Source organism: Tympanuchus pallidicinctus, unplaced genomic scaffold (assembly GCF_026119805.1).
Source record: "Tympanuchus pallidicinctus isolate F22 unplaced genomic scaffold, pur_lepc_1.0 scaffold36, whole genome shotgun sequence".
In the NCBI taxonomy this organism is placed as follows: domain Eukaryota; kingdom Metazoa; phylum Chordata; class Aves; order Galliformes; family Phasianidae; genus Tympanuchus; species Tympanuchus pallidicinctus.
Window position 1 is genome coordinate 1,283,204 of NW_026294754.1, and position 14,275 is coordinate 1,297,478.

General features: G+C 54.8%; 1 protein-coding gene across 3 annotated transcripts; it reads left to right on the forward strand.

Moving 5' to 3' along the window:
• The first annotated feature begins 2,604 nt into the window (after positions 1–2,604).
• On the forward strand, positions 2,605–13,185 carry P2RY2 (purinergic receptor P2Y2). Of its 3 annotated transcripts, none has more exons than XM_052699354.1 (2): positions 2,605–2,678; positions 7,375–13,185. In XM_052699354.1, the coding sequence occupies exon 2, from the start codon at positions 7,379–7,381 to the stop codon at positions 8,453–8,455; it is 1,077 nt and encodes a 358-aa protein (XP_052555314.1). In that variant the 5' UTR covers positions 2,605–2,678; positions 7,375–7,378; the 3' UTR covers positions 8,456–13,185. The 3 variants fall into 3 exon arrangements, with proteins under 3 accessions (XP_052555314.1, XP_052555313.1, XP_052555315.1); XM_052699353.1 differs by having other exon boundaries at positions 2,607–2,726; XM_052699355.1 differs by lacking the exon at positions 2,605–2,678 and adding an exon at positions 3,243–3,802.
• Positions 13,186–14,275: the final 1,090 nt, after the last annotated feature.

Sequence of the window (14,275 nt, forward strand, 5' to 3'; positions counted from 1 at the left end):
TATCAGGCTCAAATAGCTGTGCTGTGATGCATTGTTTTCCCTCCTCAAACAAATGACATCAGAAGAAGGAAACAGGCTGTTTTTTTGGCACAGAGGGCCGGCAGCGGTTGCTCGGCTCCAAATGCTCGTATCCTCATAATGCCTCCGCAGCAGCCACCACTGCTGAAAAGCCTCTAAATAATAGATGGCCATCAGCTTGTTTCCCCCTTCTGCCTGCTTTACGGTCATCCCGGCCTCCTCCAGGAAGGTTGCTTGCAGATGTGGGGAGCCAACGCAGGAGTGGACTCAGGTGCAGGAGGAGGATCTGCCTTCCAGCCGTGGGTGCAGATGGAGAATGCAGAGGGCAGCGCTGGGGCTCACTTTGTGCTCACAGCAGTGAAATACCATGGGACCACCTGCAGACATCTCAGCATGTCCTTTTGCATGGCTCTACCCTACACAGAAGCCACCCAGCGTGCCAAATTTGTCTGGGTTTTTGCCCCAGGTGAGTAATGTCCATGGGAAGGCAGAGCTGGACCTGGCTGGTCTCACTCAGGCATCCGGCGCTCTGCAGGGCACAAACCCAGTGCTGATCCTCCAAAGCTTTCTGCAGGTTTTCTTGGGGGTTGTTTCATGCCACGACAGAGCCCAGAACATCTCCAGAATGTGGCTGGAGGACACAGATGATGCGATCCCCAAATTTGCTTCCACTGCACCCAAAATCAACATTTCCAATTCAGGAACCTTGAAGGAATTCTCTTCTACAGCACAGCCTGATTTGCCTGCAAGTTCCTGTGGACTCTCTGCTTCCCAGAGGGGTTTCAATGGGTCTGCAGCCCTCTGCAGGACAGGACCTGTGTTTGGGAACTGCTCCTGAGAACACCAGCGTTGCTAAAATTAGAGCCCAGATGGCCTCAAAGTCACATCACGTTCCCCATCCCTTCACTTCCCATAGAGACACAGCTGGCTCGTGGCAGGGCCATGCTGCACCAGCACCCATTGGGGCACAGCTTGGGGACATCTATCGTGGGACAGGGTCCCATACATGGGGGGCTGAGGCAGCTGCCAGGCCCTGGCTGTGCTCCTTTGGATGGTTTCAGGCCCTTTTTTCCCCTCCAGGTCTGATCTTGGGATTCCTTCACCCAATGGGGTTGCTCCGTGCCCTGGGCTGACTCTAGTTCTGGAGCATCCCCAGGGTGTAAGGCGGGTCCCCAGGGCCATCATGGTCCCATCACTGGGTGGGACAGTGACATGGCCCCAGACCTGATCTTGTCCCTGATCTCATCATCAGAAAAGATCTGACCCCAGTCCTACCCGTGGTCCCAGCACGGGAGTAGAGAGATTTCCAGCTGCAGTCCCAGCCTTGTTCTCGTTCATTACAGAGGTGCAAAGTCCTGCTCCATCCTTGCCCCAGTTCCATCCGTTGTCCCATCACTGTTCTTCTGGTCCCAGCCCTGGTCCTGTTCATAGTCCCATCATCCTGGTTGGTGTCCAGCTCAGACTTCAGCATCAGTCCCTTCCACCCACACTCCTAGCCTTGGTTCCACCAATGTCCCTATCATCCTGGAGAAGTCCAGTTCCAGTCCCATTTCCAATTCTGTCCATGGTCCCATCACCACGGAAAGTGGTCTGAGTGGGACCACCAATGGCCACAGCAAGAAGGGATGGGATCCTGCTCTGATCCCAGCCCTGATCCCATCTATGGTTCCATCATTAGAGTGGGGGTCCAGCTCTGGTCTTGGCTGTGGTGCCATCACTGGAGTAGCAACTGGGAGACAATTTCAATCCCAGTTCTACCATTGGAGGGATCCAGCCCTGGTCCCATTCATGGTCGTATCACCCTGCAGAGGGAGGTCCAGCTCCAACTCCAGTCCCAGCCCCAGCCCCATCCGTGGTCTCATCACCAACGTCTCACCACCAAGTGGATTTTCTGCTCTAGTCCCAGCTTCAGTCCACCTATGGTGCTGTCATTGGAAAGGGATCCACCTCTCATCCCTGCTGTAATCCCATCAGAGCAATGCTTGTGAGTTCAGCCTTGCTCCCATCCCTGGGGAGCCTCGTCCCAGCCCCACCTGTGGTTCCATAGGTGAGGGGGAGAGAGATATAACTTTGGGCCCATCACTGGGGGAGGTCTATCCCTACTTTCAGCTCCAATTCCCTCACTGAGGAGGTCCAACTCCTGTCCCATCCCCAGTCTCATCCATGGTCCCATCACTGGGAGGGTTCATCCCTAACCTCAGCCCTGGTCCTATCTATGGTCCCGTTGTTTGGGAGGATGGTGGGCGAGGGGGGGGAGTTCCAATCCCAGCCACAGCTCCGGTTCCATCGCCGAGGGATTCCAACTCCCGTCCTATTCATGGTTCCGTCACTGGGGGAAGGAATCTCAGCCTTGACCCTATCCACGGTCTCATCGTTGGAGGGGAAAGCGGCGGGGGGGGGGGGGGGAGGGGCTGGTAGGGGGAAGGTCCGCCTCCGACCCCAAATCCCCTTCCAACCCCTCACGGGGGCGGTCTGGAGCTGCTCCCGTCTCCGGTCCCGACCTCGCCATCCCTATTCCCTGGGCGGGGAACCTGGCCCCGTTCCCGATCCCACCCTTAACCCCGAGGGGAGGGCGGTGCAGCCCCAGATCCGCCCCGTCCGTCCCCACGCTGCCGCCGGGAGCCGCGCTGCAGCCGCAGGCGGTGGGAGCGCAACGCGGGGTATGAGCGGAGAGCTGCGGGGGGAGCGGAACGGATCGGCCCGGCCCGGTGAGCGGGGACAGCCGGCACCGATCCGGGGGAGGAGGACGTTCCTATTAAGCAAAGGAACTAAAAAATGCCTCCAACCCCCCCGAAACGGATCCAAAGACCGCAGCGGGAGGGCTACGCGGGCGCGGTGCGGACGGCTCGGGGTTCCGCTGCTGCTTTCTGCCCCATTGCTCACCGCGTTAAGCCGCTGGAAACTCTTTTACCCTCCGTCCCTCCGCTCCCCGGGGGGGTGACGGGGCTCTCTACGGCATTTCCCCATCCGCAGCTCTCGGGGTGCCCTCTTCCCATTCACCGCGGCTTTTCCTCCTCCACGCTGCATCCCGCCGCCCCCTCCGCCGTCTCTTTGGGGGTCTTTTCCTTCTCTTTGCTCCCTCCTCACCTTTCTTTTTGGACGCCTTTTAATTCTTTTCGGCACTTCCGAAAGCACCTCCGAGCCGCGGCGTTGGGAGCGGGGCGGTGGAGTTGGGAGAGGGGAAGAGAGGGGGCTTTGGGGGCGAAGCATCTCAGCGCTGTTTCTCCTTCGGTTTTCTTATCGCCTCTTCTTGCAAAACGCGTTTGGCGAGCCGCTGCCTTCCTATGCGAGCAGCGGCGGGGCTGCTGCCCTGAGAGACGGAGCGATGGCACTGCAGCCGGGCGCCTTCCTCAATTCCTCATTTACGCCCTTGTGAATGGAGCCGTGCCCTGTGGCCCTCAGCCGGCGGGGTGCGGAGTGAGGAGAGAAGCCAGCATTCAACCCTTCTTCACCCTGAGCATCCCCAGTTTGGGAGGGATGAGCTGCAGACCCCTTTTGCTGCCGCGTAGGTCGGTGTGCGCCCCGTGCTGGGGTTCAGCCCGTGCTTTGGGTTGAGCCCAACAGCTGTGTCATCTCCCAACCTGAAGTCACGTTAGTAGAATCAAACAACACCCTGAGATAGAAGGGAGCCGTTGGGATCATTGAGCTGGACTCCATGGGTGATCCCTTCCAAGGGAAGCGCTTGGAGTGGCGACCAAAGGATTAAATATGGGCCAGGTGCTGTTTGCCTCCACCCAAATTGCTGGGAGCAGGGCCAGCCCAACGAAGGCAGCTTGAATTATGCGTAAGCGCGTGTTCTGTTGGGTTTAATGACTTGTTGCTCGTTTGGCTGTGGTTAATTGGGGCTGTAATGCGCTGCGGATGAGGGTGGGAGGTGTTGGGACCGCAAGAAGCAGAGGCTCAAGAGGGATAGATTCAGATCTGTGTGGATTCAGGGGATTTATTGGGGGGGTTCCCTGCAAGCTTTTTGCAGGAGGTTGGGAAGGGATGGGGCAGGCAAAATGGAAGGGGGAATGGTTTTAAAGTGAGACAGGGGAGGTTTGGGTTGGATGTGAGGAGGAAGTTTTGGAGGCAGAGGGTGGTGAGGCACTGGCACAGGTTGCCCAAGGAGGCTGTGGATGCCCCATCCCTGCAGGCATTCAAGGCCAGGCTGGATGTGGCTCTGGGCAGCCTGGGCTGCTGCTTGGCGACCTGCACACAGCAGGGCTTGGAGGTGGATGAGCGCTGTGCTCCTTTGCAACCCAGGCCATTCTGTCATTCTATGAAACACTGAGCCTGGCAGCACCGTGTGCACAGGAGGAGGAGGAGAAGGAGGAAGCTTAGCCTCTATGGAGCCGTCCTGGAGGGAAACAGAGCTGCTTGGAAAGGGCAGATGAAAAGCACGCCGGTTTGTGAGGCTCTGGTTTCAGCGTGCTCCCCTCTCCTGGCCATGCAGGCTCAGTACCATCTGCTGTTTCCTTTGGGTTACGGAGGATTTTCACTGCCCTCAGATGATGCTGGGTTGTTCTCTTCCCGACGTCTTGAGCAGCTCCTGATCCGGCGCAGGGATTTTGATGAGTCGATGGAACGCGTGCAATTAGGGCAGGGAAAACACCCACGCTGTCCTTGTGGCCTTTGCAAAGGAGCCATCAGGAAATATGCAGTAAATGGAGGGTGGTTTTGTCCTCCGGCACAAATGGTGCTTGTGCCAGAGGAGGCACCAGCAGATGCAAGGGGCTCTGCCAAGGAGTGGATCCCCATTAATTACCAGGGACGGCCCATTCAACCCCACCATGGCCACAGCTGACTTGCTTTGGTGACTTGGGTATGAAATTTGATGGGAGAGCAATGTGAAGGCTGAGAAAGGGGCCTGGAATTGGGATTTGGTGAGTTGAGGAGTGGGTTGGAGGGGGCCCTGGGCTCTCTGCTCCAATGCCTGGTGTGGTGATCAGCAACCCTGCCCACAGCATGGGGCTTGGACTTGGGGATCCCTCCCAACCCGAGCCATTCAGTGATTCATGTCCAACCCAGCACTCCTGTGTGTCCCTTGGGTGCCCGTGACCTTGGCATGTGCCCTCTTTTGGTGACAGCCCCCTCCAGTCGATGGGACTCACTGTTCCCTGCTGAGGTGGATCCTGTTACAGGAGCATTTTGGGATGTGGGCATCACATGGCTGTGCCCTCGGGTGTCTGTATGCCCATGCAGATGGGATCACAGTGACAACGTGCCACTGGGTTCCCATGCATGGGTGGATCCAGACCAGCTCTGGGTGCCCAAACCTCAGCTCCATCCATGGATGAAGCCATGCCTACAAAGAGAGCCAGCTGTGTCTCCAGTTTCATTGAGACCGGGCAATGCTCTCACACATAAGGCCTGATTTTTGGGTGGTTCTCGTGTGGTGCCAGGGGTTGGACTCCATGATCCTTATGGTCCCTTCCAACTTGGAATATTCTGTGGTTCTAAGACCCCTGCATGGAGGAAGCCAGGCAGGGCGATGCCCTGAGGGTGCTGTGCATGAGGACACCTGGAAAGCTGTGCAAGGTCAACTGCAAGAAAGAAATCCTCCTGCCACGATCTCAGGAAGGGCCAGGAGAGCTGGTGCAGCAGCTGCTCCTCCCCAGAGCATTGGGGTGGGTTTGCTTTTGGTTGTCACTGAAGGATTTTTCCTTCAGTTATTTCCATTGCTTTCTCCCTCCCATTGTCCCCCCCCCGGGTTGGATGTGTGTCCCCTGCCACCCACTCGCTGCGGATGCAAAGGGGCTTTGGCACAAGGCTGGAGAGCAGCCACGGCCCTGACGGACACAGTGGGTTCTGTTCATGGAATTCTGGGCAAAATTGAGGAGGAAAAAAACATGAAAAGAGAGAAAAAAAAGAAGGAAGCAAAGTGAGAGCGTGACTGCAGGGACAAGGCTGCCTTGTGAGCAGGGTTCTGTCTTTGGTTGCCAACCCCAGGGCTCTATTTGCTCGTTTTCCCGAGGCAGGAGATGTGCAGATTGGCACAGCCCCCTCCTCAGCTCACAGACGCCCACCAATGCGTTGTTGAGATTTCTAGTTGGGGTTGTGGGACCCTGCAGGGAGGTGGGAATAGGGCTGGGAGCTGGAAGATGGGGTCTTCACAATAAGGGCTGTGAGGTGGTGCTGCCCTGCAGGCCCTCGAGGTCAGGCTGCGAGCACTGATGGAGCTGTGGGTGTCCCCGTGCACTGCAGGCAGTGGGACCCAATGGCCTTTTGGGGGTGCTTCCAACTGCAGTGATTCTGTGATTCTGTGGTTCTCTGATCCCTCATGCTCAGATAAAGGACGCCGTCATCCCAGCTCTTTTCACCCAAATTCTGCTCTCTGAGCTCCTGCTGTGGTTGCATCCCCCATAACCCCTTCTCCCTCTAATGGTGCAGCAGCACAGAGCTCAGCCCATTGCTTCACCGGAGGTCAGCCAGGTTTGTTTGATGGGAAATGAGGCAAATCCATTTTAATTTGATTCCTAGCTGACGAGCTGGCTGGGCGATCGTGTGTCGGTCGGGTCGTGGGCACAAAGGGGCCCTTGTTCCTCCTGGCACAGACAGTGCCAGACCCTGTGTGTCTGCAGACACTCTTTCTAGTCCATTTCTTTCCTATCAGCTGCTCGTTCCCGTGTGTAGCCACTGTGGGTGGTTGAGCACAGAAAGGAGGATCTTTGCTGTTCTGTAGCACAGGAGACAATTTCTGCTTGGCCCTGGTGAGAAGGGCAGCTTGGGGCAGCTGGGATTTGTTCGAGACAAGTCACAGACCCATAGAATGGCTTGGATTGGGGAGGACCTTAAAGATCCTCTGATTCCTACCCCTTCCATTAATAATCACAGAATGACAGAGTGGCCTGGGTTGCAAAGGAGCTCAATGCTCATCCAGCTCCAAGCCCTGCTGTGTGCAGGTCGCCAAGCAGCAGCCCAGGCTGCCCAGAGCCACATCCAGCCTGGCCTTGAATGCCTGCAGGGATGGGGCATCCACAGCCTCCTTGGGCAACCTTGGTTACCCCTCTGTGCCCCAGATGCAAAATGAGGATAAATAAGACTCCTTTTATGCGCTCAACCCTAAGTCCTCCACACTCAGGGCTGCTGCTCACATCAGCGCCCAGTGGTGAGGTCCCATGGGGATGCACTGTGCTGGCATGAGTGCGTGCCACCTCTCAATCATTGTCACCTGCACTGAGCTGGCAGTGCTGGTCAGGCTGTGAGCCACACCTGTGGGCTACGTCTGTCCATAGCTGTTGGGTGGACGTTGGGTGGTTGATGGCAACATCATCAGGAGTGTAAATACAGCAGCTGCAGCACTGGATTTTCCTTATCTAAGTCAACTCTACCAGGGGTTTCTCACCTTCTTACAGCCTCTTTCCTTCCCCGTAGGGTGATGGCGAACCTATCAACTCCTCCAGCCTGGACCAGAGTCATCAACAGCTCCTTTGTTGCAGGCAATGCTGACAACAACACCTACAGGTGTGTGTTTGATGAGGACTTCAAGTACGTCCTGCTGCCTGTCTCCTATGGCATCGTGTGTGTGGTGGGGCTCTTCCTCAACCTGCTGGCCCTTTATGGCTTCATCTTTAGGATCAAGACCTGGAATGCCTCCACCACATACATGTTCAACCTGGCCGTGTCCGACACGCTCTACGTGGTCTCCCTGCCCCTCCTGGTGTATTACTACGCCATGGGGGACAACTGGCCCTTCGGAGTGGGTTTGTGCAAGATAGTCCGCTTCTTGTTTTACACCAACCTCTACTGCAGCATCCTCTTCCTCCTCTGCATCAGCATCCATCGCTTCCTGGGCATCTGCTACCCGCTGAAGTCCCTGCAGTGGGGACACGTCCGCTACGCCCGTAGGGTGTCTGTCATCATCTGGGTGGTGACCGTGGTTTGCCAGTTGCCCGTTCTCTTCTTTGTCACCACCAGCACCAGACGTGGCACCATCACCTGCCACGACACATCCAGCAAAGACCTCTTTGGCCAGTTTGTCATTTACAGCTCGGTGATGATGGTGCTTCTCTTCTGCATCCCCTTCCTCATCATCATCGTCTGCTACTGCCTCATGGCCCGCAGGCTGTTGCAGCCCACACGGGGCATGTCCCGGCTCTCCCGATCCAAAAAGAAGTCGGTCAAGATGATAATCATTGTCCTCGTGGTCTTCAGCGTTTGCTTTCTTCCTTTCCACGTCACCCGTTCCTTGTACTACTCCTTCCGGAGCTGGGATTTGAGCTGTCAGACCCTCAATGCTATAAATTTAGCCTATAAGGTGACCCGGCCCCTGGCCAGCACCAACAGCTGCTTGGATCCCGTACTGTATTTCTTAGCAGGACAAAGATTTATGAAGCTCACAGGCAACAAAATCCCGTGGAAGCCTCAAAATGAGATGGCAATGGGGTCTGTGCCCAACGGTCCCCTGGGAACCAGCAATGACACGGACACGACGTCCAAGGAAGTGAAATCCTAGCTCTGCCCCACTCTGTGGCAGTGGAAGGGTTCATCCCACGTGTGATGGGAGGTGAGGATGCTTCAGGGCCAGAGGCCTATGGTGTTTGCAGTGCTTGGCTCCCATGAGTATTGCTGTCTGTGGCATGCATTTTCAGGGAGGTGACACCGCGGTGACAGGGACAGGCACCGTCCCTCTGCCTCTTTCCCTGCCTGTCCATCAACATGTGGCCCCTCCCCAGCGGTCAGCCTGGCTGACCTTCCAGCGTGGTTGCAAAATCTGCTAAAATTCACACCCTGGATGCCTCAGACTGTTTTCTAAAGAAGAAAACGCTGCGTGCAAAAAAAGCCCCATAGAGAAATCGGTCTGCTTTCCTCCGAGTTGCCTGGCACATAAGGAGCGTGCGTTTATCAGAAGTCTTTCCATGCCTTGGCATGGGAAAAAAGAGTTTTGATTCACGGGGAGTGTCAGCTGTGGTTGTGATAAACAGGTTGATAAAAGGTCGAGTGCAAACACTGCCTGCGGCGGGGACCGGGCGCCCGCTGCTTCGCATCCCTGGGGAAATAATCTTGGAATCATGAAGGTTTGGAAGAGCCCTCCAAGATCCCCGGTTCCAACCCCAGCCCACCCCACCACGGCCCTCAGTGCCCCGTGTGCCCCTTTGCTGAGCACCTCCAGGGATGGAGACCTGGCACCTCCCTGGTGCAGCTTGAGGCCGTCGCCTCTCATCCTATCGCTGTTACCTGGGAGAAGAGATTGACCCCCACCTCGTCACCACCTCCATTCAGAGCTAATGCTCTCCCAGCTCCAGCCCCTTTCTGAAGGATTCCCATCAAAAGGGGTGCTGGTGGGGGCACTCCCCATCCCACTGGGAGGTACTGATACTATCAAGCTGGTCCCCGATTTCTCCAGTGAGGTCAACATCGCCGAGAACCACTGGTGTTTCCCAACAGCAACATTCATGTCTGAAAAGCTTGTAGGAACCAGTAGCTCTCTCTGTGCTGCTGCCTTTAACAGTCGCCTCCAGCTCTGTGAAAGTGAGGGTGAGCTCTTTGTGCCTTGTTTTTCATCATCTTACAGGCATCTCATGGTGCCAGCAAAGTGGTGAAGAGCATTGCCCATTCCATCGGTTCAGTATTGATGCATCCTATCACTATTCCCCATCGTTGCTCAGAGATGTGGTGGATGCTCCATCCCTGGAGACTTTCAAGGCGAGGCTGGATCAGGCCCTGGGCAACCTGATCTACCTGTCCATGTCTCTGTTCATTGCAGTGAAGTTGGACTGGATGGCCTTTAGAGGTCCTTCCCAACTCTAAGGGTTCTATGATTCTATGATTGTCCCACTTGGAGACACTTGACATATCCCATAGTGACAGGAAAATACAGGGAAATATGGCAGTGCTGACTCTGCTTTTGGGAGCCATGCCTACAAACACGGTGCTGAGCTTAACCCCAGCCCTGTGTGGATGTGGGCTTGCGTCCCCTCCAGTTCAAAGTCAGCTGGAGGAAAGAGCCACCAAACCCCCCACCAGAAGGTCTGCGTGGCCCTTCTCTCTCCCATTGCTGGGTTAAGAACTGCAGAGCCCAGTTTCCTGGCCCAGCCCTGCCACGAGGATGCTGATTCCTCACCCCCAAAAATGAAAATTGCTCCTTCTGCAGAACTGGTTGAGTCCTATTTCATAAAAACGGCCCGGGCTCTATTTTAGGGTTAGACAAACACTTTTGGTCCCAGTTTAGACTGATTCCTCAGACCTCTTAGTTTCTCCCATCCCTCCTGCCTATGAAGTGGCTTGGTGGGGGTAAGGACACGGAGATAAAGAAATAACTCGGACATTCCTGTGGTCTCAGCTGGGTGGAATTGTGGTCCCATGGAGGGCTCTCGTCCTGACCCACAATATCACAGCCACAGAAGACAAAGGAGAGGACTGTCTCCACGCTGAGCACCATCAGCAAAGAAAAACAGCATTTGTAGGGTGAGTCATCTCATCCAGGAGAGGATTGCTAGGGGGGTTGGGTTAAGATGGGCATTGCACCTTTTTCTCCCCCTGGAGCTTCATGGGAAAGGTTACAGTCACTGAGGGGAGACAAATAATAATCACAGAATCATAGAAAGGGTTGAAAAGGACCACAAGGATCATCTTGTTCCAACCCCCTGCTGTGTGCAGGGTCACCAACCACCAGACCAGGCTGCCCAGAGCCACATCCATGAATCCAAGTGAAGTGCTGGGCTGCTATGAACCTTTCTCTGGGCCAGATCTCAGCTGCTCACCCACCATTGCCCCGGAGCAGTGTGAGCACTGAGCCACGTGCTCTGAGTAACTCAATAAACCACGCTGCCAGCTCTCTCCTTTGCCCCGTTGGCACTCCCCCCTCTCACCACCACCACTGCTATTGGGGTCCCAGAGGTTCTCCTCGACGCGGCTCAGGTGGAGAGCTGATGGAGAGGGCCCAACTGGAACTGTACATACAGGTTTTGTGTTCGTTTGTCAAAGCACTAACTTATGCACACACACAAAGAAGTGGGTTTCGTGATAATAGCTGTACATTTTTATTTTTGTAACATGCAGGCGTTTCTTAGAGTGAATAAATGTGTTTCTACTGTGAGCGCTCTTCTGCCATCTCCTCCAACGCGAGAAGGGGAGGGTACTGGGGTGGAGGCTGAATGTTGTAGTTATGTTCTGTAGATACGTTTTGTAGACATGTTTTGAGCTCCAGATGCACTCAGATCCAGGAGGGTGAGATCCAAGCCGTGTGCTGTGCAATGGATACCTCCAGCAGTGAAGCTGTCCAGTCCATGGAGGAGCACACGACTTTGGGTTGTGTCACATCCATCCCCGCAGCCCTGGCAGGCAGCTTCTCCAAGGCTGTTGAAGAACCAGAAGTTCTCAGGTTCGTTTCTCCTAAACCACGTTCTTTCCCCTTGGCCCAGCTGCCCGTGGGGCCGCCAACAGCTCGTGGTGGAGTGAAGCCTCTTCTTCTCAGAAACTTCCCCTTTTCCTCCGCAGAAACCGAGGGAGGGGGTTCCCAGTGCCTAACCGCAGCCCTTGTGAGAAAAGTGCCTTTTGTTTCTCCACTGCAGTTCATCCTCTGCTCTCTACCCAGCCCGGCGTTCGCTGTGTATCCGTGCTCAGGATGCATCCATCCCATGGATGAATTTATTGCAGGCCGCAATCAGATCGTATTGAAATCTGCCTGGCATTAACCTGAGCAGCTCAAATCCCTTCGCTCTCATCTTCATTCCAATTTCTTCAGCCCTGAGATTAATTCTGCTCCTTTTCACGGTACCTGGTCTTCAGGCAACATCACAGTGACATTTGCAGCAATGGGATGCCATGGAAAAACGCTCAGCTTTCGGTTTTCTTTCCTTTACAAAACTTCCCAGCCCTTGCAGTTGCTGAAGCAGCAAAACTCAAAAGCGTACACCCAGAGGAAGAGCTGCAAGAAGTGCATCAATTACCCGGTGCAGAATCTATGCTCTAACATCCTGCTTGATTTCCAGCCCAGGTTTGAGATTCTCACCCCAAGGCAAAAGCCACGAGGATGGAGCACGTGCCCAGCTTTCACTTGTGGGCTCTCCTGCATCACACCCAAGCCTTTCGTGCCCTGACTCCTCTGCAGCCAATGCCAGCACTGACTCGTGTGAGTCACTCAAAACCCAGGAACGAAAGTTAAGCAAGAACAACGCACGCAGATGGGGAGCACGGAGGTTGTGGAGTTATTTCAGAGCAACAAAGAGAAACCAGAAAACCCACTTTTTCTAAGTGCCTCTTGGCGCTGGGAGCAGGAAGAGAAAGCTGAGAGTGCTGCTGGTCTCCAGCCAAGCCAACCCATCTGCCCCACGGCGGGGGTGGAGGCACGAGCTCCTCGTCTTTCTGCACACCATCCCAGCATCCGGGCTCTTCCTTCCCTCCGTGTCCCTTCCAGTTGGCAGAGTCAGCCATTATCATTACTGTCAGCCACTCGCTGCGTCCGTCCGTTTCTCGAGGAACGAGCCCTGGCTTCATTTGCCCTCTGGTTTTCCTCTTTGAGGGTGAATTTTTCTAAGGATCACAGCTGTCTGTCTCCCCTCACCCCGAGTCATTTCTGGTCCCATTAGCCGTGTTGTTGAACTCCAGCCCCGAGCTGGAAGGGACGCATCATGGAATTATAGAATTGCTCAGCTTGGAAAAGACCTTCAGGATCATCAAGTCACAGCCATGATCGCTGAGCCCAACCCCCAGCCCCACACAGCATCCCTGAGCCCCTGCCCTATGGCTCAGAGCAGTGTCCCAGCACTCCCTGAGCAACGATCAACGATGCCATAACCAGTGATGAGTGGGGAAAGGTGGTAGGTGGTGTCCCAAAGTTCAGCTGAAATATCTTTTTTTTCCCCTTTTCTGGGAGTCTTTGGCTTCTCCAGATGGGGTGGATGGGGCAGCCCCAAAGGAGGGTCCCTCAGAATTTGCTCTTCCTTCAAAATGGAGTGAGAGGGTTTTCGTGCTGAAGTATCCCGCAGCTTTCAGAGCTGAAGGAAACAGTTTAAAGAATGGAGATGGATGTAAGTAAATAAATAACAAAATTAATAGAAAAGAAAATGGAAGAAAAAGAGAGGATGTGAAAAGAAGGAAGTTTGGGGCTCAAACACGGCTCCACAGCTCCACAGCTCGAAGCCTCTACTATGTGGTAACCTGAAGGAAAGGAAAATAATGTCATTAGGTTCCACACTCCCATCTGAACAACTGTTTAAAAAGGAAATTAAATGGAAAAAATTCCTTCCCCCTCAATCTGTCCTCTTTTCCCTCTTCATCTTTTGCTCTATGCCATCCAGTCTGGGGCTGTTGGAATACCAATTAATCCAAAAAGGAAGATTTTTCCATTGAAAGGGAGAGGCTGGGCTCTGCAGTCAGAGGACAGCCTGCTTGCAGCCCTGAAAACGGGGCAATAAAACCCTTTTATTACCCTTTCCAGGTTGGGACGTGCAGGGTGGGAGCCCATTCAGCCCCTGCGGCTGTAATGCATGTGTGCCACTCCTCTCTTTCTGCATCATTTGGGTTTAATCACTGGCATCTCCAAGCTCTTCCACCAGACCTCAGCTGGAAATGCCATTTCCCCCCAAATTCAGGGATCTAATCTTTATGGTTTGAGGGTATCTCAGTGTTCCCACTGGGTTTTGGTGGGGCTTGGAAGTAGGGCGGTGGGATGCTACCTTTTCTCAGGGGGTTCTTTACAATGAGTGTTGACTGCAGAGGAGTGGGATCCAGCAGGGGGGTTCCTCCTCGTTATCCCCTGTTTTTTTAATACTGAATCCATTTTCAGCAGAGTCCTCAGCTGACACCAATAGGATGTGGCAGTGGGGAGCTGGGGGTCCCCAAGAAGCTGCCTTGAGGTCACCATCCACCCCGTGCCCGTTGTCTGCCATGATGTCATCCACTGTCTGGGTGGCCATCACTGCTGTGACCTCATCCACCTTGAGGTCCTCGGCTGCCTTGGTGCCCCCAGCTGCCTTGTGCTCATCCTCTTCCCTCTGGTCATCATCTGCCTTGATGTCACCCATCACCCATCATACAGGTCCCATCTCCTACCGCAAGGTCGTCACCTGCTGTGTGTTGTCACCTGCCTTGATGTCACCACCTGCCTTCCATCCAGCCAGTCCCCCATTCTCCAGCTCCGTCCCTGCCCACTGCATGGAGGCTCCATGGTCCTTCAGTTTCCTTTTTCTCATCACAGTAGGAGCAGGCAGGCTGAGATTTAACAATAACGGAGGCCACGGGTTGGGAGGCATCCCTATCACCACACTGCCAGCAGTGTCAGCTGGAGCTGCCCCAGACCCACCCAGCGCCAGATGCAAACTGAGTCCTGAAT